Source organism: Lissotriton vulgaris, chromosome 11 (assembly GCF_964263255.1).
Source record: "Lissotriton vulgaris chromosome 11, aLisVul1.2, whole genome shotgun sequence".
NCBI classification, from domain to species: Eukaryota; Metazoa; Chordata; class Amphibia; order Caudata; family Salamandridae; genus Lissotriton; species Lissotriton vulgaris.
In genome coordinates, this window is record NC_141699.1 from 1,106,373,248 (window position 1) to 1,106,399,955 (window position 26,708).

Genomic DNA, 26,708 nt, shown 5'->3' on the forward strand with positions numbered 1-26,708 from the left:
TTATGTTCCAGGTCGGCCTTTTTTGAATGCATCCAGTGACCGGCTCCGCGGTGGCAGAGCACGACTACTGCAATTTTCAATATTGCATTAGGCTACCTCGTTTGCTGTTCCCATTGACTGTAAGGGCATGGTCCATGGCAATGACGGACCGCAGGGGCCAGGCGGTGGCTACCACCATTTGGGTGGCATACATTGATATATGTTACTGTCATTTGGGTTGTGGAGCATGGCAACTGCCATTTGAGCATGTGTACATGCCTATCACTACCGCGATTGTGTCTTGGGCATTTGCGGTGATAAACGGCTGGTGCCAGGCGGTGGCTACCGTGATTTGGGTGCCATACATTGATATGTGTGATTGTCATTTGGGCGGCAGAGCATGCCAACCTCCATTTGAGCATGTGTACATGCCTATCACTACTGCAATTGTGTCTTGAGCATTGATGGTGACACACCGCTGGTGCCATGCGGTGGCTACCGCAATTTGGGTGGTGGAGCACTTTGGCAGCACCTATGAACACATCATGCTGTGACAATGGCCAATGGGCAGTCATCAACAGTGCACATTGGCCACATGATTAATGGCACATGATTCTGCACACAATACCAATGTCACATTTACCCCACTGCTGACTACACATGCCATGTTCGTGTCTGTGATTTTGTACATTGGCACGTACTCCCTCACATGTCACTTGTGATATTGATGGGCATCTACACAGAAAAGTGCTGGTATGGACTCTCCAATGTGTACACATGTCAAATTGTGAAAGTGTTGTGAAACTCACAGTGATGTATGTCTTAAAGAACAAAGTGCATATTTAAATGTCTTCTTTTCTTGGATCATGCACACATGTGTTGTTTACACTCAGTCTGTGGTCATTATGATGCTGATGTGTGCCATGTTCAACTTACGCCTGAAGGTGTGGCAGGTAGATCAGCTAGGTATGAGACAGTAGTGTTGCAGTTTTAGACATATGCTGGATGAAATGCTCTCAGGCATGCTAATGCTAGATGTGGCCATATCCCTATGTCCATTCTCATGGTAAGATGTATCGGAGGTACTGGTTGTGTGAAAGGGTACAAGTGTACAAGTAGTGTAGCTGAAGGTGTCCCTACAAGTAAGCTGCTCTATAACTCAATTGTGATGACAGTCATTGTTGGTGTTGTGTCAGTCAAAACGTAAGATGTTGTGTACATCTAATGGTGTATTGCATTAACATGTGTCCACTTTCATCTCAACTAGGAGGAGACCAAATCTGTATTGTCCCTTCATGGTGCTGGCAGACATGGATAATGAGGAGATCATCCAGAAATTCTGTCTGGATCGAGCCACCCTACAGAACCCATGTGCTATGTTGGAGCCCAACCTGCAGCCTCAAAGAACATATCCAACAGCTTTCACTCGACGTCTAAGGTGATGGAGGCCCTGCATTTTTTGCCACAGGATCATTTGAGAACACAGTGGCCTGTGCAGGTGGGATGTCGCAACCTATGTTCAGCATGGTGCTGCCTGATGTCCTGTCCACTATGATGATCTACAAGGACAGATATATCCATTTCCTCAGGGGTCCTGAATTGGCACATGTGAAAGGAGAGTTTTATTCCCTTAGATACATTCCCCATGTTGTTGGTACCATTGACTGCACCCATGTTGAGCTTGTTCCACCATAGGCACGTGAGTACATCTATTGGAATCGTAAACATTTCCACTCCATAAATGTGCAAGTGGTGTGCCAGGCGGATGTGATCATCTCTCATGTGTGTGCCAAATTTCCAGGCTCAGCCCATGACTCATACATCATGCGTTACAGCATTGTACCACAGCTGATGGCTAATCTGCTTCCTGAGCGTGCATGGATTGTGGGTGAGTGTGCATAGTCAAATAGTGTACTGTGTGTGTGACATGCTGTCCTCTGCCACATTAACATTACAAGGTTTCTCTGTGTTTCCCACACCTAGGTGACTCTGCATATCCCAAACATCCCTGGTTGCTGAGCCCACTGCAAAATCCCAGGACACCTGCTGATGTCCGCTACAATGATGCACATGGGAGGACACGTCATGTGGTGGAGCGTACTTTTGGTCTCCTGAAGTCATGTTTTCGCTGTCTGGACAAGACCGGAGGTGCACTGATGTACTCGCCCAGGAAGGTGTGTCAAATTGTAGTGGCATGCTGCATGCTACACAACCTGGCTTTTCGCAATGAGATCATCCTGATCCTGGATGATGATGAGCAGTGAAGGCCCCCGCCTGCAAACCAACCCGTGTCCAGTGACAAGGACAGTGGGGAGGAGGAAGGTGTCGACCTTCGTCAGCAGCTCATCAACTGCTGCTTCACTTGAAGGTGAGTGACGATGTACAACGGACCCATTGTCTGATGATGTTGGTGTTGTTGTGAAGGTAAATGTGAGCTCTGCCACTGCAGCCGGTTGTTGACTCAGTGGTGGCCGACAATGTTTCTGGGACAGGGTAATTTGGAACATCTACAGGATGTGTATGTTGGCACTGTTGCTCATTGTGATGTGTGCATGATGGATTAGCTTGATGGTAAGTGTTGTGTGATATCTGTTATGCCACACCCAGACTAGTGAGTCTTGTTCGGTTGTGTTTTCCTAGGTCCCTTAAGCCTCTCCTTGACCAATTACATTCCATGCTCCTGGTACATTGTAATCATGGTGAAGACTGAACCTCCTGGAATAAACACAGAGCAGAAACAACAACATGTGTGTAATAAGTGTTGATTTACAATGGTGACATGTGAGGGGGGGAACATTTACATTGAGGTGATTAGTGAAGCAGTGAGTTGACAGTTGTGGTAAATGAGATGATCGAGTTGTCACCCCATAGATGTGGTGACCCAGTCCAACCACGACAGATGCCATTCACAAAGGAGTATGGGAAAGGACAGTCCAAAAAGTCAATGCAGTAGTGAAGAGGGTTGGCTTCATGACTGGCTGCGTGACTGACATTTTGGCAGGTGCTTTGCCACAGGAGACTCCCAGGGACTTCTTGGGGCAGCCCCTTCTTCGCTGGCAAGGGGGCTTCTGCTGTAGGGCCAGGGTGGTCTGAGGACTCACCCCTCTCTGTGGCAGGGGAGGATGTTGAACTGTCATCCTGCGGCCCACCATGGGGGGTGGAGGTGTTTTTTCTGGTGCAGTTCTGTCCCTCCTGACCGCCACTAGCTGGAACAAGAGGTCCACGATTTGTCCCATGCGGGTGTTCATGGACCTCATCAGCAGGAGGAGCTCACGGGAATCATCTTCTGACCGGCCCGTTCGTCCCTGGGCCTGTTCATATGGCCCAAGGACTCTGTTTATTTTGTCCAGGGCTTTGCTCCCAGGCTCTGGTTGTATGTTAGTGTCCCTGCCCCTCCCACCTGCCCTGCTGTCACAGACCTTTTGCCTCACCACTGTGGGCCTCCGCATACTCTTCCTGCCCTCCTCAGTTGGTGGTGTGGGGTGGTCATCCTCTGGGACAGGGAGAGTTTTGCTGGCAGCACTGGTGGTGGTGACGGTGGTGGTGGTGGTAGAGGGCGCACAGGCCGTAACAGCAGGGGTCTGCAGAGGGTTGTGTTGCAGCAGATGTGGAGGGGGACGATGGGGTCCTGGGACCTGTTGCGCCCTGGCACACCATATGGCCCGGCTCAGAGCTCCTGGTCCTCTGGATCCCGGGAGTCAACATCAAGAGTCCATGTTCCGGGGTTGGAGACTGGCTCTGCAGGTTGCTGGTGTTGTCCTCTCTAGTAAGTTCTTAGTCACCTGTGGGTCAGATGGGAAATAGTCATTGTAGTGCACCCCAAAAGCTTTGGGTTAGATGTGTACTATTCACTGTTTGTACACCACACAGTTGACGAATCCTCAAATCTTTCGTATGCGCACTACTGTGCCTCCTGACATGTTTTTGAGGTACATGCATTACTTGCCCATGGTGTGATGTGTCGAATCATACCATGCATCACATGCATCATTTTTGCGTACAGGGACATGTTGCCATCTAGGGTATGCACAACTGATATTTTCTGTGAAGCCTCTTTGTTGATTACTCTGTCCTATGGCTACCCAGCAATGAGTTTGTTTGTAGTGATACAATGTCTTCCAACTGCTTCTGGGTGGAGGGTTGGCTCCATCCTGCTCAGGTGTGCAGCAGGGGACCTGGTGGGAGTTGTAGTGCAGTTTTCCCACCCTCAAACACCCCTCCTAGGGAAGATGGCTACATACCTGTTAGTTGTAAGTGTCCAATGGAATAGTTGCCATATGCATTGGGTGGGAGGGAGTGCTCCATCTTGATGAGCTGGTGGACAAGGGGCCTGGTGGGAGTTGTAGTGCAGTCTTCCCACTTCCAAACACACCTCCCCGTGCATTTGTTTGTAGTGATACAATGGCTTCCAATTGCCTCTGTGTGGAGGGAGTGCTCCATCCTTCTCAGGTGTGTGTCAGAGGGCCTGGTGGGAGTTGTAGTGCTGTTTGCCTGGACACATACATCCCTGTAAATGTTGGCTACCTTTGGGGTGATTCAGATGGAGTGAATGTTATATCTGTGGGACATGTGTTGGATGTTGTGGTGCATGTGTATATACGTGGGCCTCTGAGATGTAGCTTTGTAGTTGTGCTGGACAGTACATAGCAGTGTAATGGTCTACATTTGTTAGTACTTACCAGCCTGCACTCCCCCGGCTATTTCTGTGAGACTCTCTGGATGCAGTATGGCAAGCACCTTCTCCTCCCATGCAGTGAATGTTCTTGGTGGTATGGGAGGGCCACTGAAGTCCTCTGAGCCAGCTCACGGTTCTTGCTCCTCTTCTCTTTCACAACCCTCTTAAAGTTGTGCCACTGCTTCATGATTTCCTTTTTTTCTTGGGGTGGTCCCTGATGCATTGACTTTATCGACTATCCTTGCCCACATTTGTGCTCTTGTGGCTAATGGGGTCTGTTGAACTAGGGTACCAAACACTTGTGTTTCTACTCTGATTATCTCATCTACCAAGACTGTCAACTCACTCTTTGTGAATTTGGGCATTTTCTGTGTTGACATGGTGTGTGATGTGCAAAGGGGTTATATGTGCAGGGGTGTAAATGGTGGGGGGTGATGTGTGAGGTGTGTGATGTGCAGGTTGGTTGGTGGTGTAGGTGTGATAGTAGTGGTGGTGCTGTGTGTGGTGTGAGCGGTGATGGTGTGTTGATTAGCCTTCCCTTTGTGCTCTGGTGTTGGGCCCTTCAGTTGTGGAGTATTGCAGGGGATTGTGGTCAGGGAAAGGGCTGGTTTTCTACTCATCTATGTGGGTGTGTCCAAATGGGGTATTGCTGTCAGGTGTGTTGTGTGGGATGTCCTGGGATTTGTATTGTTGTAGTTGCCATGTGGTTTTGTCATCGGGGTGTGTTATGTGTTTTTAGGAGCATGGCTAGTATGCTGTGAGCACTCTGTGGTCTTATTGTGGTTTTTTTCTGACGGCCACCATATTTGTCATGGAACGTCCACAGCAGTGACTATGCTTCAGCTCTTCCGCCGTCTCTCCCATTCATCACTGTTAGTGACCGTGGCGGTCGGAGACAGCGGAATGTGCCACAGTGACATTGGGGATATCATAATTTTATGTGCGGTTTCTCCGCTGTCATGGCGGCGGTTTGGTGTTTTTCCGCTGCAAATCCAACGGCCTTGGTCAGATTTTAGCATTCTCCACCCGCTGCAGGCAGTTTTCGTTGCCTCGTTCCGCCACAGTCGTATTTTTTGGGTGGTTGATCTTAATTGTGCTGCCAGTTTTCCAGCGGAACCGGCGGGTGGATGATTTGCACTACCATGGCAGTCGGGGTGATTTTCTGACCGCCATCCTAATGGGCCCCTTAGTGTTTATGATAAACAAGGGCTTTCAAAGAATACATTTTTAAACTAGGTAATCTAATTGAACCCAGGTCCAAAATGTTTATAAGTCTAATAAAGGGACTCCTTTATTCAGTGAATCAGGTGCAGTGGCACAGGGGACCAAAAGTGTGAGGGGTCCATGACATCACAATTAGGACTGACTCACATCACAAAAGAGGCATGGGAGCTTGATTTCCTTGCTAATTTAAGACTGAGGGCACCCTTGCTGCAAGTAGACGGGCAACGTGTGGGAGCCGCTTTATTCATACAGAACCAGAGAGTATGCTTCAAGATTTAAGTAATGGGCAGTCATCACTGGAAGGGGTGAAACAGACATAGGAGACAGCCAGCTAATTAGGGCTGCAGCTATTTTTAGTGCAGGAGGTTCAGTTGCTTTAGGGCCCAGGAGTGATAGGGACTCACAACTACCCAATTATGAAGAGTCATTTTTTTCGTAAATTTAGTTTTTGTATGTAGTTGTTCTTTTTTAAGTCTCATATTTAGGGGCAGATTTCGATATTGGGCAGAATTGCTTCTGGCCGCCACCGACTCAGTCCTGGGGCCGACCGACAACCGGTTGGCAGTCCTGACCCGCCAATTACAATGCAACCAAACACTGTTCGGTCGCATGCTCCCTTTTCCCAATAGGAGCTCGTGTTACGGCAGTAAACAAGCCACAACACAAGCTCCCTTTGAGAAAAGGGAGGTGCAGTTCATTTCACGGTGCCTGCCACAAGCTGCAGGGAAAAACGGGGGCACAGTAGGTACCCTCTTGGCCTCCAATCAGAGGCCATGCACCAAAGGGGACCCTGCTGGGGGCCCTCAAAAACCCTTTCGGACATGGTTTCAATGTCGGACAGGCCGGCATGGAAACCATGTCGGAAACGGTGCAATGTAATCTCAAGAGCGGACAGGCCCGCCCTTGAAATTACTGCCCAGCATCCAACTGGCCTGCAGCTCTCGGAGCCCTTCAGGAGGCAGCCGGAATGACCGGACGGTTTACTTTCCAACCACCTCCATCATAATGAGGCGGTCCAAAAGTAAACTGCGCGGCCCATTACAATGCGGCCCTAAAGGCTCCGACCACAGGTCGGAGTCTTTACAGGCTGCATCGCAATTGACCCCTAAGTGTGGATTATGAGCTAAAGAAAATGTACCTCTGACCTGACCTTATAAGTCCCACCCCCTTGAATTTAGCTATCACATTTTGGAGGGGGTCCCAACTTGAAAACATTTTGGTTAGGGGGCTCAGAGCGAAATGGTTTGAAGACCTCTGCTCTGGATGATGTTCTGATCTTAGGCATTTCAGAATTTCCACCATTGAGTTTAGTTACTTATGGTAACACATGTCCTCCTTCTCTTACCCTCTTGGATCAGCTGGAATTTAGTTTCCATCGTCAGACAGAATTTTAGTTTTTGAAGATTGCTTTTCTTTTTTTTGTTGCCTGAATTTGTTTATTGCATTTTTGTTTGACAATCCACTCATGCAAGCAACAATGAATTACAACTTTACATTAACAGCAACTACATCCTAGCATTACAAGTGACAATACTATACTTTGTTGTTGGATATAGGCCGCATATCACAGTAGTGTTCTACGAAGGCGGGGTTTAGATATATATATATAATCGGTCTTCATTGAAGTTGTGACGTTGACTCTAAGAAGCACAGTTCTGTTGCAGGTGTTCACAAGTTACAAGAATTATCAAATCGCAATTTTAGAAATAAAGAATCTGTTTCTGAAGGTAACAGTAATAGTAAAAATAATAATAATTTGGGTGACTAAATCATATCCCCCTCCATGGGATCATTTACATTGCAATCAATTGTAAGAACAACAATAAAGAGATGCTGTATGAGTTTCCTAGTTTAGTTAGATGCTGGAGCTGGTGCTAGGTGTCAGGACATGTTGGGGCATATTTTCAATGTCTGGCGCATCTCTGTAAATCAGCAGGGATGCGCCACAACAGATGCGTCACGCAATCCCCCCCTTGCACCACCACAGATGCATCGCATTTGCAATGCGGCGCACCACGGTGCAAGAAGGAGCAGATGCATGACGCATCTTGTGGTGTAAGGGCAGCGCATTGCTGGATCGCGTCGCAAGCGAGACGCAACTCCAGTAATGCACATACTTAACGTGGTGCTTCAAGCAGGCGTAAGAGTTTGATGCAGCGGCGTCGTAAAACTGCCTCTGTGAAATCTTGTAGATTTCACTGCGTCAGTTTTTTGGGGCTTTCCTGCGAGTGAACGCCCACCCTGGGACAGAACGCCCACATGAAACCTGACGCAGGTTTCATGTGGTGCAGTGCTTTACAAGGTGATGCATCTGCCGAGATGCGTCGCGTTGTAAATGAGTCACAACGTGGCGCATGATTTACGCTGCTGATGCATCACAAAAGTGAGCCATGGCAGCGCAAATGTGTCACAAGGGGCTTGTAAATCTGCCCCATGGTATTTTGGCACTCTTACCAAGGGGGGGGGGGGGCATTCCTCCCCCTCTACTGCCATTCCCCTGTCAGTCAAAGGTTCGCTCAATGGTGTGGAGGCATCATATGTGTCAGTGTGCAAGTCAGGTATGATGACGTCCCATGTGTCTTCTGTATGCAGTGCTTCGCTCTCCGCTTGTGCCCAGGCAGTAAGCGACTGCATTCAGGCCGTGAGGTGCGGCTGGTCAAATGACTTCTAACTGCAAGTAATGAGTCTTTTGCTCACAGTGCATCTTACATCATTCTTAAATGAATCTATACAATTGTAGTTGATGTTTCTTTACATTTATGTTTAAGGTGAGGTTCAATTCACATCAATGTTACTTAGATCTTTGGTGATGTTATTGAACATTCAATGCAGTATTTAATGCGTGACGTTACAAAGAGTGCATGCTGTGAGTGAGATTTATGGTTAAGTTTACTAAACAGATGAATTCCACATATTTTGTTTTTTTATTGTAATTACAATTCCCTCCCATCAATCATAAGTTCTTTGGTAAGGCGTTATCTGGAGATAACGCAGGACACATTCTGCTAAAATAATGCAGTGATATCCCATGCGGAATTACCAACAATGCAGCATTAGGTGTGTGTTACTGCAACACGACAAATACCATCAGTTATATAATAATATAAATCCTCATGGTTCACCATCCATGATCTACAAGACGTATTCACAGTATTGCCCCTGCACAAATGTCCACAGGATTTAGTTGGAGAAGCTTGTGTCGGAAGAATGTGTGGAACTTGCATACAAATTGCAATTCAGTATCAGGCGCAAGGAGCCGTATGTGCCCAATATGGGATTATTGGAGCACTCATAATGAGTCCTTCAGTATGGACAACAGTACATCTCGTACCCCCACCCCAGAATGCTGCTGATGTGATAGTGTTAATTGTGAAGATACTTAAGGTTCTACATGTACCTTGTGCTCCGGCTTCATGATGGCTCGGTTGATGAGGGCGTTCTCGTCAGCTGCAATGAGATAGTCTCCCTTCCCCCTCGATGGGCTCATGAGTGCAGGCAGGTGGATCCATCCCACATTCTTCCTGGAGTAGGTTTTAAAGTCATCCTAAAGAGAGATGTTACAGGAGAGTCAGTCCACGGTCAATGGACAGCAGAGGAGGAAGTCAACTCACATCTGTTGAACAATACTCTACTGTTTCTGACTCCAGACCACATCATGGAAGAGAATCTCATCATAGAACACATTTCAGATCCCTTAGACCTTGACTAGTTGTGGAGTTTGATGGAAGACTGTTCTTATCTTATAGTTAGAATTTCTTCCCTGAAAGTCTGCTCAGTAGAATATGGATCGCTGCCTCTCTCAAGGACAAAACACAAAACTGAAATAGTGATATGGAAGGAACAATTGTAGAATGTGAACAGTTTAAATTAAATTTACTATAGTATTGCTGCCCAAACACCAGCCTATTCTAAGTGTGGAGTAAATCTGAATTGAGTACAAATAGTGTTTGTACTGATTTTTCCTTTGGAGTCGGGTCAAATTGTCTTTGACTGCACACTTTCCTACAAACATTGGCTGCAGGGTTCTACCATTTCAACACACTTTGGAAAGTTAACTACCACAATTTACTACTGGTTGCAAAGGTTGTTAGTTCACATTACCCCCATATGAATTTAAGAAACCCTGAATCAGATGCAAAACCCGTGTGATCAATGTAATCATCTTTACCGCTCTCCTGTGCCCTGTACCCCCACGGTTGTTCTGGGGATATGGATCGGGGGGTTCTCTTACTGGGAGTATAATATTGTACTTACTCACTACTGCTTGCTCTTCTTTATTGTATCTCCTACAGTTCAATTGTGGTATTGAATTCCTGTGATCAGGTAATGATCACTGGTAATGCCTTGGGTTCACACTACAGTTGGATAATCCTCCGCGGTATGTAATCCACCTGCACCATTGCCCTGTGCCTTGATCATTGCGCGGATCATAATGAAAACATGTTTCTATAATGAGTTTTCATATCTACCTCTCAGACAGTCCCAGGAGGTCTGGCTACCAGAATATCATCTAGAGTACATAGTATTTACATAATCTTTTGTAAACATTATTTAGAACACAATATTTATTTTGGAAGATATATTTATATGTGATATTCTGACATACAGTCACCACCATTCAATTTCCCTAGGATTAGTTCTTATATTGTCCCTCGGTAGCACAGCTTTGGATTTAGTTGGAGGAAGGGAGACTCAACAATGGCTCATGGCACCTGCATCGCTAGGTCCCCCAGGACACAGAAGAGGCAGAGCCCAAGGGGCACTCCAAGTTTCCCTCGCCCAGTAGAGGCTCACTACCGACAGAAGCAGCGCAAGCTTCCCTCGCCCAGTAGAGGCTCACTACAGACAGAAGCAGTGCAAGCTTCCCTCGCCCAGTAGAGGCTCACTACAGAAAGAAGCAGTGCAAGCTTCCCTCACCCTGAAGAGGTTCACTACAGACAGAAGCAGCGCAAGCTTCCTGCACCCAGTAGAGGCTCACTACAGACAGAAGCAGTGCAAGCTTCCCTCGCCCAGAGGAGGCTCACTACAGACAGAAGCAGCGCAAGCTTCCCGCACCCAGTAGAGGCTCACTACAGACAGAAGCAGTGCAAGCTTCCCTCGCCCTGAAGAGGTTCACTACACGCAGAAGCAGTGCAAGCTTCCTTTGCCCAGAGGAGGCTCACTACAGACAGGAGCACTGCAACCTTCCTTTGCCCTGAAGAAGCACATTACAGACAAAAGCATCCCAGACAGACAGGTGCAGTGCACTTGTCAAGAATACAAGCTTCCTTCGCCCAAACCAGATGCAGTACAGAGAGAAGTAGTGCAAGCTTCCACCATTTCGAACTGGTGCGCCATGGACAGAGGTTGTGCATTCTCCCTTGACCAGAACTGGTGCATTCCAGACAGACAAGTATAGTGCAGTTACAAGTGTAAGTTTTTGTTCACCCAGAACAGGTGCAGAATAGGCGGAAGGAGCAGTGCAAGCTTACATCAACTAGAACAAATAGAATAGAGATAGACAGGTGCAGTAAAGCAAGCAGTGCAAGCTTCCCTCGCCCAGAACGGGTGAAGAACAGACAGCAGGAGCAGTGGAAGCTTCCAAGAATTAAAACAGGTACAATACCGATGGACAGGTGCAGCAAAGCCAACAGTGCATCCTTCCCACACACAAAACAGGTGCAGAACAGATAGCAGGAGCAGGACAAACTTCCCTCACCCAGAAGCAGTGCATCCCAGACGGACAGGTGCAGTGCACTCAAGAGTGCAAAGTTCCCTCACCCAAAATAGATGTAGTACAGACAGAAGCAGTGCAAGCATCCCACTTCCAGAACAGGTACAATACAGAGAGACAGGTGCAGTGAAGCCAACAGTAAAACATTCCCTTACTCATAAAAGGTAGACTACAGACAGACAGTGCAGTAAAGCCAACAGTGCACACATTCATTACCTGGAACAGGTACACTTCAACCAGACAGGTACAGTAAAGCCAACAGTGCAAGCTTCCATCACCAGGAACAGGTACACAACAGATAGACAGGAGTAATAAAGCTAACAGTGCAAGCTTCCATCACATGTAACAGGTACACTACATTTAGGTCCAGTGAAGCCAACAGTGCAAGCCTCGACTCAGGCTGGACTGTTGTTATTTTGGGAGGGAAAAGACTGGTTTGCTTATTGCTGGTCTCTGTCTAGAGTTACAAAGTAGGTAATAAACAATGGTCTGGATTACAGCCCGCACAATCACCAGTTGCATCTAGTAAGTAACACAGTAAACGACCTGTCTAAATAGGATAAAGAATCTATCAGAGTTAGGTTATTCCTTGAACCCTTAAGTTTCACTTTCGGACATTACATCACTGCATCAACATATGACAAAAGGAAATAGATTTTTGGAGTTCTCAGATCTGAAGGCCATTGTGATGGTCTGACTGCATGATGATGTTGAGGCAATCTTTTTCTGAGAGGGTACTGAAGGTACATATTGGTGTTTCTTCCCTTTCTGTGGTGGCTGGACCTTGTTTTGTGGTCGTATTATCTCTATTCTCCTCAAGATCATTTTGAAGCATTTTAATTATCTTCTAATTTGTTTAATAAATTCCATGGAGATTTTGTCACTTGTAGTGCTTCTGTGTTTTGTAACTGGATTGTCGACAGTCTGCTACGTTTGTGTGGAGTTCTTTAGATGAGCAGTCAGGTTCAATTATACTTGTGAAGTAGGGTTTTCTTTGTGTGTTTCTGGCAGCTCTTCTGTAGTATCTGTTATACCGTTAGGGTATAATTTAGTTTTTTTATCTCTTGATTTTCTCCACTTTCATGATAGAATATTGACTTATGTTTTGATTCTTTTTATGTTGTCATTAATCCATGTGTTTTTTGTGTGGTGAACCGTGAATGCAATCTTTACTGTTATCTGTTTGGCTATACATTGAGGATCCAATTGTAGACGTTGTGTATGTTTTAAGGTTGCATATTTATTAGAGCTCCTGCAGGTTTGGATTTGAGTTTTTGGAGTACCCTGGGATAATATTGTATTCTAGTGATCACTGGTGCTCAATGTTGTGGTGGCAGAACTGAAAGACCATTGATTCGTTGCTGTTGAGCCCCTAGAGTCCTGATCTGTACATTTGCAACTTCCTTGAAACATCTGCTTTAGTTGGGATGAACATGGCCATAAATGACATACGAAAGGAAGTGCCTTGGTGTTGTCTATGAAAATTAGTTGAATAATGATGTCTTCCCTGACCCCTGCTTGAAGACATCACCCTTGATCAGGATCTTAGTCAACACTTCTCCAATAGCCTTAGCTGTGTTATTGGCTTTCTTTCATTCACTTGAGGGATTCATCAACCTGGCTCCAAAGAACTCTCTGAAAGGCACATCAATGATTTTGACCTAAGCCTTAGGTTTGAACCCTGAAGCATGCTGTAAAGTATGTCTGTGAATGACTATACCCATTGATAGTCATCTACTTGCTGTATCGGTCTCATCAGGGAGCAGTACCTCTCCCGCCAGCATCTCTTCAGCATTCTTTCTATGGAAGAAATTGCAATGCTCTCCCACATGACACATGCATCCTTTGCTCTCTGACAATCCCACCAGGGTTGGCTACCAAATTATAATCAGACTATCATTTGGTGTAAACATTGAGTCTTAATTATTGTTTGGAAAAAAATTGTCCCATTCGAGTAAATAAAAGAACATCTACACCCAATGTTATTTTTAATTTATATTTAAGATAATATTTATCTGAGAAGATATTTCTGACTATGGCATTGTGACATTCAACCCCGACTTGACAATCCTCTGGGTAAAGTGGCTTTATTACCAAAAAGCTGTTAAAACTATTGCCCCCTGGGTCTTTACCAAAGTCATATTTATATAATGGTCCACCACTCATCCAGAAGAGATGAAGGGAATGCTGAGGGTGGTACAGGGATCAGAACATAGTTTGCAACAAAATAAATGTCATAAAAACTTTCCATGACCTGAAACTTGACTTTTGTATCATTTCAAAACCAGACTGTAAATATATGTTGTGTTTACTTAACAGGTCCACCTTGGCCGAGCGAAGCCTGAAGATATCCAAGAAGACTGCATCCTACTTCCAAGCAGTTTTAATGGTGTTTAAAATTAGGATTTTTTTTATGTTATTCTTCATTTTTAAAGTGCTCCTACACCCAAAGGTCACCTAAAGAAGATGTAAGATTTGCCATCTAATTCAATGAATAGTATGGTTATCAGCTTCTTCCTTACAAGAAAGTGCAAGGCTGCTTTTTTAATGACTACTAGTAAAAAATTCCAAGGTTTAGCAGTGATGAAGAAATATCTTTACTGTGATAATAACATTTACGGAAAGCTAAACCCTTCAGAAGACTGTGGTGAGATGATCTGCTTGTTTACCATAAGAAAGCCTTTCAATGGGACAAATAAACATTTAAGAACTAGACATAGATTTATAAAAGAACTCTCTCCTTTATAGGGCGCCAATGTAACCGAGTTAGGTATAATGGGCTTTGCTCTGGAATAGTGGGGGGTAAAGTGATGAGCCTTGCTGATTGGTTTTGAATGGACTAAAGACATTAAAATAGGGATTTATTCATGGCTAGTAAGGAGTAATCACTTTTAGAACCAATGAGGGCTTCAATGTTTGTTACTTCAAATGTCGGACAGAGCACAATTGGTTGATCCTGAGTATCCTGAAGCTAGAGAATGAGATCACCAATCTCTGTCTTAAAGTGTGGAGGATTCACTTTTACCCCGAGGTGTTTCACACTTTTACTAGAGGAGGGGAGGGGCAATCACAGGAACTGGTGCTGAAATTGAGAAGACCAAGTTAAGTATTTCTGCCTACAGTGAAACTTCTGTTTGTGTTGAGCCATAATTTAAAAGAGGGGTATATGACCGGCCATCAGTTAAATAAAAAAATCAACTAAGTACCATCTGTGAAAATGCAAAACTAGATTCTGAATGACTTAATCAAATTAGCAAATGGTTGTACACAGACATTAAACAAATGAGGCGAAAGAATAGAGCTCTGATGTACCGAAGCGGTCACCACTTGAGTGGAAGATGCAAAGAGACCAAGAAATACCCTTACCTATGGAACACCTTCCCAGGACAAGAGAAACATGCTTGTGTTGCCCCAAATTTACTAAGCCACAGGGAGCTATGCAAGGTGGTTTTCCAAGGCTTAGTAAATCTCACTGGAGCCCTTGTGCTGCGTCACTCAGTAGCAACGCCAGGGCTTCATGAATCGGGCCTAAATGTCCCTCTTGAGTAAGATGCAACTGCTTAAAAATCCTTCATAAAGTTGGGGAAGGGGGTGTGGCTGCAACATTAAAATGTTCATATCCACTTATGTGTTCTAATAGAATGTTTACATCCTTGCATGAAGGTTCTCTTCCACAAGTCATTACTAGATGTCCCTCACAAGTTATATGCAAAAGCTTCGAAATACATACTCAAGCTTACAGTTCCTAGAGTCATTACTAGGTGTCCTGACAAATTGAATGGAAGAGCACTGATATTCTTACACCAATCTGCAGTTCTGAGGGCCATCACTAGGTGTCCCTCCAAAGTGGAATGAAATGCATTGAAATATTTTCATGAAACTGCAGTTCCACCTTTAAACAGAGGTCTAGCTCAAGTCAGAAGCGCCTGCTTCAAAAGACCTGCACCAACTTGAGGGTGTGTGGCTCTAGTGGCAAGGCAGGAGACTGAAAGGTGCTGATGCCGGGAAGAGGAAAAGTGTCTGAAGAGATCCAAGCCTGTATCGAAAATATGCACAACCTGAAAGCAGAGGGAACAGAGTCTGGGTCACTTGCCAGTGACCAGGGGCACGATAGACGAATGCCCACCGATGTCGGGTGCTTCAGGTGCAATGATGGGAAGATTGCCTCTTCAGCCACGAGGACCAGGAGGCATCGATGACAACCAGGAGCTGGATTCAAGCTGTCCTACAAAGGATGTCGAGTGCTGCAGCGTTAGTACCCGGATTGGACACAACAAGCCTTGGTGACAGCAACTTAGCAAGGGAAAAGGAAAAATACTTTGGTGTGGACCAGCAAGTTCCAGGGGACTCCCCAATCAATGGAGAGTTGGGGCACGTCTGGAGCAATAAGGAAGCCCAAGGAAAGTCAAAGTTGCCTTTTCAGGGACCCACCAGTTGATGGACCAGGGATCGTGAAGGTACCTCGAGCGAGAACACAAAGGGCAGGCTCACGGAACACTCGTGGAGTGTAGGCCACCAATCTTCAGTGGAAAAGGTGCTCATGGTCTGGGCTACAAGCAAACCAGTGCACAGCCTCAAGGGATGTTGAGAAGCCAATGCACTTGCAAATGTGTGTGGTGTCCAGGAGTTCTGGTTCCATGTCACCCACAATGGCTACGGGTCTCAGCTTTGCTGGTGACTCGGGTCAGCCTCGGGGAAGTCTGGAAATCCACCTCCTGTGTTGTAATTACTTTGGAGTTTGGCGGGAGCTTAGGAGATGCACACCGGTCAGATGCTTTTTTGGTGCCTGCCAAGCAGGGGAGTAACTCCTTTATTCCAAGGCAAATTCTTCAGTCATCTGGCGTCGTGCATATTGTCGAAGTTCCAGGATTCAGTTTCAGAGTTTTGTCCAGGGATATCTAAAGTGCAGGACTTCAAAGCACTCCAAGAGTGCACCCACTGGTCCCACCTCCCTGTGACAGGAGACCTATTGTCCAGGCCTCCCCTGATGGAGTTTTGGTCAGCAGCACGAGGCCATATGCGTGTCTGTGGCTGCAGCATCCATCTTGATTTGCCAGGGCTCTTTAAGGTTTCTACCGGGTATACCGGTGGGGACATGTCTCTCCATCTAGAAGGGAGGAATTCTACCCCCACTGCCAGAATTGGCAGTAGGGGGTAGGATTCCAAAGCGTTTGACAGCATACACAGCATGTTTGCGAGCAGCCAGTCTAAAGTTAGCATTTACCGCGAGGTTATAATCCACTGCAGAGGGGCTCAGCTCATGCCTGAGCACCCTCTCACATAAAACCATGCATCCTGTCTTCAGGATTGATAAGGCCTGCCATAGGGGTGACTAATAGGTTTATATGTGCAGTGATGGTGAGATATAGTGAACCTATATCTCAGTGAGGGTGCCCGCACCATCTCACTCAGGCTGCTGTAGCAAACCTGTGGTGTCATTTTGGCAGGCTTTCCAGGGATGGCGCAATACATGCTGCAGCCCCTGGTAGGCCCTGGAGTACCTATGCCCTCAGTAAATAGTATACCATATACTAGGGACTTATAAGGGCACACCAGAATTCAATTTGAGTTGTACCTAAGGTACTAGTAAACCATTTAGAGAGGAAGCGGCGAGGCTGGGGTCCTGAGTAGCAGGGCCCTAGCCAGAGTAAAGTTGAAGAACAGTGAAACACCAGCAAAAAGTGGGGGTAAGCATCATAAGCAGATTCTACTCTCCTACACCCCCTCCTCATGCCAATTCTGGCCCCATGGACCCCAAACCCTCCGGGACGGCCTTCTCCTTTTCTTTATTTTTTTAATATGGGGAAGGGGAATGAGTGGCCCCCTTCCCTGGGCCACTATTGGCCCTGGAGAACCCATCCCCCGAGGCTTGGCCATCCTTTTTTGGGGGGAGGGGGCTGCATGGCCCCCCTCCTCAGGCCAATTATGTCCCTGCTCTCGCTTCCAAAATCCAAAGCAAGTTTGCTGTGACAGGGCGGGATTCAAGCTCCGGCCCTGTTATAGCAAGCAGCAGTGTCCCTGGGGTGGCACCCCGGGACACTGCAGGAGCTGGCCCTGGAGGGTGGCGGTCCCCAGCGCCACGAAGGGCTCCAGAAGGAGGGCCATGTGGCCCTCCCTTCAATAAGAAAGCTCCCAGGGAGGTGGTGGTCCCCGAGGCGCGGGGGTCCGTAACGGACTCCTGCATTTGCATTTCAGTGCCCGGGGGTGGTGAGGGTCCCCTGGCCCTGTGGTGGGGCTTGAGCCCCCCACACAGGTTTATTTTAATTTAAAAAACAAGCCATGGGGGATGGCGGTCCCCGGGGCTGTGGAAGGGCTGCGTGTCCTCTCGCAGATCATAAATTATATAGCCCCGGGGGTTGGTTGTCCCCAGGACTGCAGGGGCCCCTGCGGGCCCCAGTTACATAAATAAATGCCCCCACGGACTTGGCCCATCCGGGGGCTTTGAAACGAAGCGCGGGAGATCGCGCTTTATTTTTTTACATTTTCGGACGGATTCGTTCACCGGCACGACCCCAACCGAAAATAAAACAAAAAAATGCTTTTATGGGGTCCTGGGGGTCCCTATGGGGCTCCTTGAGCAGGCCTGGGGGATCAGGGTGTTTTTACCCTGCCCCCTTTACTTGTATTCTTATCTTTTTCCTCACCTTTTCTGTCTTCCTCGGTCCGAGCACAAGACGGCTGCCAACACTTCCTGGTTTCAAGTGTTAGCAACCAATTAGAGCCAAGCTCATGCTCGGGGGAGGGGGGGTTAGGCTCTGCCCAAATATCAAAACTGTTTATTTTTTAAATAGCTCAGTAACTATTGAACGGATTTACACAATTTAACGAAAAGGGCTCTTTCTGAACCAAGGGCTACATTTTTGCCTAATCTGGTGTAATTCCGTAGGCGTGTCTAAAGTTTCCTATGGAAAATAACAAGGGGAAAACATGTTTTGGGACCCCTCTTTTTTCTCGGTCCTCGCTTGGCGAACACCACGAAACTTTCAAGACAGGAGCTGTGTATATATATAAAAATAACATATATTTTTGTAATTCTTTTTTTTTTAAAGAACATCCATGACATTTCTGTGACAACAAAGAGTCAGTACAACACAGTGCATCAAACCATTCCCATTGGCCTCCTAACCCTGTACATATCCACCCCCCCCACCGCCAACTCGCCAGGCCCAATACACATCATCGACAAATAGTCACTCAGGACATCTGAAGAGGGTTAACCCAGTCAAAGGGTCTACAAAACATTCCCCTTCACTCATTCCCCTTTTCTCATTCCACCTAGCCCAGATGTTGGTCCATTTATTTGGACTGCCTCTGCTTCTGTGCACCACCTTTTCAGCCTGCATACACCAGTCCATATTTATTGTCCATTCCTGCAAAGTCAGGGCACACAGGGCAATCCACTTCCTGGTGATATTGCGTTTGGCCACCATAAAGTCCAACGTGACACAGAGATGCTCCTTACTATTAAGGGCAGTTTCCTCCCAAATGTTAAACAAACAACACTTTGTTAATAGCTTCATTACAGCCTCACATACCTCCATCACACAGGTCAACACTACCTCTAAGTATTTTTGGAGCTCTGGACATTCCAACAACATCTGAAAAAAGGTACCCTCTTGGCCACACCCCCTGGGGCACTGTGCCGAACCTGCCCACCCATCTTAAACATTGTCGTGCATGTATAATAGGCTCTATGTAAAGTCTTTAACTGCACCAGATGGGAGTGAGAGCGTATAGCTACTTCCCATGGGGATGCAATTGACTTCTGCCAGTCTTCATCCTCCATACCCCCGTTTCCCACCCATTTCTCCTTAAGTCGAATCAAGGGGTCAAGGGAGTTATTTGGGAGTGTACGATAGATCAATGTAATAGCCCTATTTTCCACATAGTCATCCAGCAGTCTACTCTCCAGCTGGGAGGACTTAGGGAGATCCCCCCTCTCTGTAGTGCCTTATGCAATGCGTGACTGATTAGGAGGTAGCAGTCCCTCTGTGTGTGTGCCAAATGATAGTCCCTCTGTAAGTCAGCAAAGGGTATCACCTTCCCATGTGCCCACAAGTTTCCCACCCCGTACAGCCCTATAAGATCCCACGTATTGAATCCCTGTTGTGTAACCAATGTGTCCATACCGGGGCAGCTTTATTCCTCCAACCCAGTGCCCCCAGCACATTGTGCAAGCCTTGAACTGTGATGGAAGTCAGAGTTGGAAAGGACTTACAGAGTGTCCCACCATATATTGCCCCAAAGTGGAGAGGGAGTATAATTTGAATGACATGTCAACAGACCAATGGTGAAAGAATGTTGCTTCAGAGACCCTATATATGTACGTATTTCTGTATGATATTGGTTTCAAAAACATAAAGCTGGCAAGACAAATAAAGCTGTCATAAGCCAGACCCAATAAAACTCAAAACTGCACTTAAAAAGAAAACCAAACAACAAGCCATCTTCATCTACTTTCGCAAGATCTGGAACTGTGTTGTGTGAACATCATAACTGCCTTAACTGTCTTTCATTTCAGGAAGGACTAGAAAATGCACCTCTTCAAAGCAAATGACATCTGGCAGCATTAGAAATCACCACCCATATACATGTTGCCTTCTTGTAATTGATTCCTACCATTTCCCCGGGTCCTAACCCCAGCTTATCTCACCATTTGCACTCTGCAAAGTCCCATACATATATAATATACATGCTGTTGCCAAATAATGCTTTTTTGTCTTGCACACTTCTGTCATCCAACCCAACTCAACAACCAAAGTACCTTACCGTTGTCCTTAGTAATATGACATCAGCATTCTTCAAGGTGGACGGCTTACAGTTCACCCACACCTTCCACTCAGGCTTCCGATGGAACAGAAAGAGAAGGAGGCCAAGGGACAGGATCTGGCCAATGATGCACAACACCCTTCGGCATGGATGTGTCTTGTATCCAAACATTTCCTGGGGAAAAAACACAAACATTTTTGATCTCTGTGTAGTTGCACATTTTCTGACATGATAAATACTTGCAGCGTGCACTTTTCACCCTCAGTTATGAACTGTGCAAAATGTACAGGAGTTACTTAACACCTGCATACTTTGATACATATATACAGTATATGAAAAGTTCATTTAGCTAAAGTACAACCTTGACACTAACAATTCAATCCTTTAAAAAATCAATTTGGGCAGGTAAAAGGGTGTGGACAGACACTACATCACAACCCAGAAAAGTTTGCTCCTTTGCATCATGGTACATGCAGTCTTCAAATTGAGCTCCCCTCAGTGTTGACTGTACACTACAGCTCCCTGCCCAAATTGGTTTTCATGACCTCCTCTACCATTTATCTCACGCTCCTAATGTTCCTTTTTGTAAAAATTGCATTCCGGTCCATTGACTACACTTCAACCGGCCCGAGCCAGAGGTTTTCCCCTGGGTGCGGAGATTCTGACCTTGGCTGGAAAGTGCAGCCCGGGTGCAGAAATACTGGCCCGAGCCAGAGATTCCGGCCTGACTGTAGACATAAAGATATGACTCGTAAATGACCTCCATGAATACCAAAACGTCGTAAAGTTAGACTTTTGACTTTGCAAATCGGGCCCTTAAATCTATTTAAACTGTTGTCTCATTATTTTTCCAGCTATTCCCATTCCCGAGCTACAGGATTTTAATTTAAGCTCTAGTTTTCTTCATGGGACAGCTAGGCCTGCCACAGTGAAAAATAGCTTTCAAGTGCTAGTCACCTAATAACATGTTAACATTACAATTCTATATGTCCTACTTTTAAAAACCATATCCACTGCCTTGTGGACTACAAGACCTACATAGGGGTGATTTGCTAATAATAAAAAGGGTGTTTTTTACCTGTCAAAAGAGTTTGTTTTGACTGGTGGAATTGCATTTTTTAAACTGCTAAAGTCAGGCTACACACGATAGGGCTGAAGCCATGTCAATACTACTACTTTAGTGGATGCCACTAGGTGCTTGTGAGAAATTGTCGATTGCTGGGTGCTTGGGAGAAATTGTAGATTGAGGAGATTGTAAACCTTTCTCAAACAACTGTCACAATTCCCATCAGGCTGAACAAATAAAGTGACTAACTTAACCTGTGCTTACTGCTTAACCCTGTGGTAGCGTGACATAAAAGTAGCCAGGATTAACTTAGAGGCAATGTGCAAAGTGTTTATGCAGCACCCATACAGCAATAAAGGGAAAAAACAACACAAGAAAAATCTGCTGCGATTAATCCGACGTTTGGACAACTTTCAAATGGGAGTTACCTCATGTTGAGTGATCAGAGCTGTTGTGGCATGTTGCCAGGTATCACATATCTAGTAACCGTTACTTCCAGGGTCTCTTGCTGTATGCAAGACTTGTTCCCCAAAATAGACACAGTCAGGGAGTCGCCTTTATGGCCTTCACTGAACATCTCTTCTATACAAATTGATACTTTAAGCAGAATGAAAGCCATTCTTTTGCAAAAAACTGTCCCTTTGACCTCGGCCAAATAATCTTATGATCTACAAGTCGCAAGGACTTCGGCTGAGATACAGGCTCCGTTAAGGACAAATTGCCCTACACATTTCGCAAAAATGTTGGGACGAATCTTAACATGTCTGATACGAGCGGTATTGTACATGTATTTAAGACCATGTGTTCGGGACTGTTAACACCTTTTCAAGAAGTCCTCGGAATCATTCCAAACTTCATGCACTCTGTGTTTGGTTGTCTGCAGCTACTTCTAGCACTTGTTGCAGGAATCCTCCTTTTATTCCTACTGCTGCACTATGGCAAGCCAATCCACCAGCGCACCCCCGGCACCTTGGAGAATGCTCTCCTGGAAAGGAAGTGTCATGAGTGCATAGTGCAATTATTGGGTTTACTTCGTCTACGAGAACTAAATACCACATGGTTTCTGTCATTCAGACCAATCTGGCAAGATTGAATCTTACCTGTTCTACGCTGTCTGCTTTGCTGTGAAGAATGCCTGCTAGACATCTGTCTAACAATCCCATCAGTCATGCCAATGGATATCGATGTTCTTCTGGACCAGATAACGTCCCATTCTCTGTGTTGTCCCCAGCGGCTACCAATCCTGATGACGCCATTCATTGAGATCTCACAGACGTAACATGCTACTGCTGAGGTACGAGATGGATCAACAGGCACACAGGTATCATCCAGCACTGCTACTGATGATGCATCACATCTATGTGCAATTAGTCTTCCAAACAAGGTAATCAACCTATCTCTGACAATGTTAGACAACTTTTTGTCTACTGGATTAGAGGATTACATGTTTACCCCAGGATCTTCAAATAATATTTGAAATGGTACACAGTGTACCATATAATCTACGAATTTGGCCTTCATTTTTTCAAATCAAAAGACTAAATTGGGAACACTCCTAAGAACGCACTTGTTTGAATATTGACTTTTCTTTTATGGCTGAAAAAAACTCTGCTTAGAGTAGAACTATTAATAGAGAACAAAATTCTTTGGAACACTTCGAGGGACATGTTGTCAGCTTTTTGCAGAATTTATGTAATCATGAAAATGAAATGGCTCTGAACTACTTTTTCCTTTCTGTAAAACTGGACAATTTGATTACATATGTGTATATATTGGTGTTCATTCTCTTAGCATTCACTGTAAATATATGCCTACAATGCAACATTGCTTTAATATGTACAGCACCTGCATTTCATGAGTAGCAAACTTTTAACAAAGACTTTTTAGTATGCTTTTACACATGTTTTTAGTGAACATGTAGTACTCAATTTTGTGTGTTTTAACATGTTTAGCATTTAGTAAAATCGTTCAGTATTCATTGGAGTGGGTGTTGTGTTTCGTTTAGATACCCGTATATAGGTTTCCCTGCATCATGTCCTTATATAGGCAATACTCGGTTTTCCCTTATTTAGGCATAGAATCCCAGCCCTTATTTAGGCATTGGCCATGCTAACCAAATACAGGCATGGTCATCTATATCAGTCCATCCCACGTCACAACAAGTTCTTAGAAACAAGACCCTTAAGCCAAACAGACTTTCCCTAGCTAGGAATATTGATTTCTCAAAGAACTCAACTATTATGCATGAACCGCTATTCCTTAGGGGTTCATCTATGCCGTCTTCCACTGCCCAACTTTACGTCAATGCTAGCATTCCTTAGCACCTTCCAGGTATAAATATACCTTCCCTTACCATGGCAAACTACTGCAGTTACACGGCACGACTTGACTGCAAGGTTTGCCACAGCAAGTTCGGAAGAGACCATATCCCGGCCTGACACACTGACCAGATGCTGTCATCCCTGCTTGCAGAGAATCCAGCTTCCAGTGTTCTGACTCCTTTTGCGGGGTGTTAGAGTTTGAGACCTGGATAGAGATTCCTACCTCACTCATTCTAAAGGTATGGAGCCGACTAGAACCTAGAGGGACTCATGGCGAACAAACTTAGTATATATTATTCTATAGTAAACAGCACCTACTTTTGCCTCGCACTACACTCAGGTTAGGTACACCGGGGTAGGACTATTTTGAAGCATCAGATGAGTATTCACATTTTAGCCTGTGTTATTTATGTATGTATATATGAATATATGTCGTAGCTAAAATACAATGCTATTGGAGTATTATTTCTCCTTTCTGCTTACGCTGTACGTATCATATCTTGTTTTCTGTCTAATGATCGTAACAGCTCATATCTCTTACACAAGAAACAAGACTGTTCATTAAATCCTTTTTATTGAAACGCTGGTCTATATATTTCTGTGTAAGAAACTAAGCATGCACGATTGACTGAGTGAAACTGTTATCTATTGTTTCAACAAAGTTGTCATGTTTATGCGGTTGTCAGAAACTAATCCCTCCCTGATTATTCAAGAAGTTTCTAGTGACCTCTGAGTTAGATGGCACATGCAAGTAATTAAGTTTAATGTACTCGATAGGAGCATACTGACCTTAGTCCTATGCAAAAAACTATAGTTTATATTATTCCAATGCGCAGAGCCTATAAGGGAAATAGGAACTACACTACAAGCCCAGGTGCTGGGTTAAAGATGGTTGGAGTATTTTCTGTCCCTCAGGCTGTGATTAGGAGGCCAGCCAGCTGGTGCTTGGAGTCACTCTGGTGGTCCTGAGTTCAAGATGCAGCTCAAGTCCTTCTCACTCAGGCAACAGGGCAACAGGGCAGCAGAGCAGAAGGGCAGAAAGGAAGCCCTCCTTGCCCTGAGTCTGGTCCAGAAGTGTACTGAAGAGTTGGGTTTGAGAGTCCAACATTTATACTTGGTAGCCACTTTTAAGTGGGAGAAGCCTTTAGAGTCCTCCCCCTAAAGCAGTGTGTGGAATTTCCTTCTTTCCTGCCCTAGCCCCAGTATGTCTGTGGGCACAAAAGACTAGTGTGAATCACATTGTGAGTGTGTTGAGGCAGAGCTTTTGTGATGTGCAAGTGTGGTAGATACCAGCTCTTTTCCCCTATCAAATCGGAGATGGCCCATCCTGCCAACACCCATTCCCCTTTTGTCTCATTGTCTGGGAGTAATATACAAAGACCAAATGCCAGCTACACCTAGTAATGTGACCCAGGAACAGACTGAAGGCACCAAATAGGACGGGAAAATGACAAATTTCAAAAAGTGGCATTTTCAAAATTGTGAATTAAAATCCAACTTTACCATTAAAAAGGGATTTTAAATTACAATTCCTCAGATACCACACATGACTTTCCTATCTGTTTCCGAATCAAACGGAATAAGGTAACCCATTTTTAGTCTATGGGAGAGGTAGACCTCAATCGTGAAAAAAACAAATGTAGGAGTTTTTCTCTACCAGCACATGTAAAACTTAAAAGTACATGTTCAACTTTTTACCGACATTGCACCATGCCCCATGGGCTGTTTAGGGCCTACCTTAAAGGTGACTTTTATGTAATAAAAAGGAAGTTTTAGGCTTGGCTTGTGGGTAATTTTGCCAAATCGAATTGGCAGTTCAAAACAACAACCATACTGCAAGGGCAGGCCTGAGACATGTTTTAAATGGCCACTTAAAGGGGTGGCACAATAAGTGTATTTGATATACCACTTTACTAGGGACATATAAGTAAGTCAAATGTGCCCATCATGTGCAAACCATCTTTTAGGGAGTGATCACAAGCACTTTAGCACTGTTTAGCGGTGACAGGTCTAACAGTGCAGCAGTACACTTGTGGAATTTAACCTCCAGGCCCTAGCTACACTGTGCACGCTGTACCATATACTAGTGATTTATAGATATGTTGAATATCAATTTAGAGTATGTCGATTTTGCCAGGGTGAAAAGGGAAAAACAACAGTTGATGGATAGAATGAAGAACAATGTCATACATTTTCCCCAGTACAGAGATCTGGGCCTAAATCCATCGTTTTTATGCACTCCACACCACCCAGTTCAGACATGGCCATATGCAAATCAGTCTGACCCTGTGCCTCATGGGAACAGTCCAGCCCGAACTTCCTAGCCATACCATCCCTGGACCGGAATCAAGCATCCTGGAACCGGTTTCTGGCTATCAGCCATCATCAGCCAGGATAACTTGACTCCAGTGGTGTGGAGCACGGGACTCACGTCTGAGCATACCCTTCCCACTCGTGGTGACAAATGCAAAAACAACAGTTGATGGACAGAATGCAGAACAATGTCATACATTCACCCCAGTACAGAGATCTGAGCCTAAATCCATCGTTTTTTTGCACTCCACAACACCCCAGTTCAGACATGGCCATACGCAAATCAGCCTTGACCCTGTGCCTCATGGGAACAGTCCAGCCCGAACTGCCAAGCCATGTCTTCCCTGGACCGGAATCAAGCATCCTAGGACCGGTTTCTGGCTATCAGCCGTTATCATCCAGGATAGCTTGAATCCAGTGTGTGGAGAGCACGGAACTCACATCTGAGCATACCCTTCCCACTCGGGGTGACAAATGCAAAAACAACAGTTGATGGACTGAATGAAGAACAATGTCATAAATTCACCCCAGTACATAGATCTGGGCCTAAATCCATTGTTTTTTTGCAGTCCACACCACCCCAGTTCAGACATGGCCATTTGCAAATCAGCCTTGGTCCTGTGCCTCATGGGAACAGTCCAGCCTGAA

General features: G+C 45.4%; 1 protein-coding gene across 1 annotated transcript in view; it reads right to left on the reverse strand.

Annotated features, from left to right (window-relative positions):
- Positions 1-26,708, reverse strand: part of LOC147684247 (putative cation-transporting ATPase 13A4) — a 446,726-nt gene that overhangs the window by 371,792 nt on the left and 48,226 nt on the right. The window contains exons 2-3 of the mRNA XM_086944647.1: positions 20,361-20,534; positions 9,276-9,422 (exon numbers count right to left, since the gene is read on the reverse strand). Coding sequence (XP_086800773.1) covers positions 9,276-9,422; positions 20,361-20,534 — 321 coding nt within the window. The remainder of the gene's footprint in view (positions 1-9,275; positions 9,423-20,360; positions 20,535-26,708) is intronic.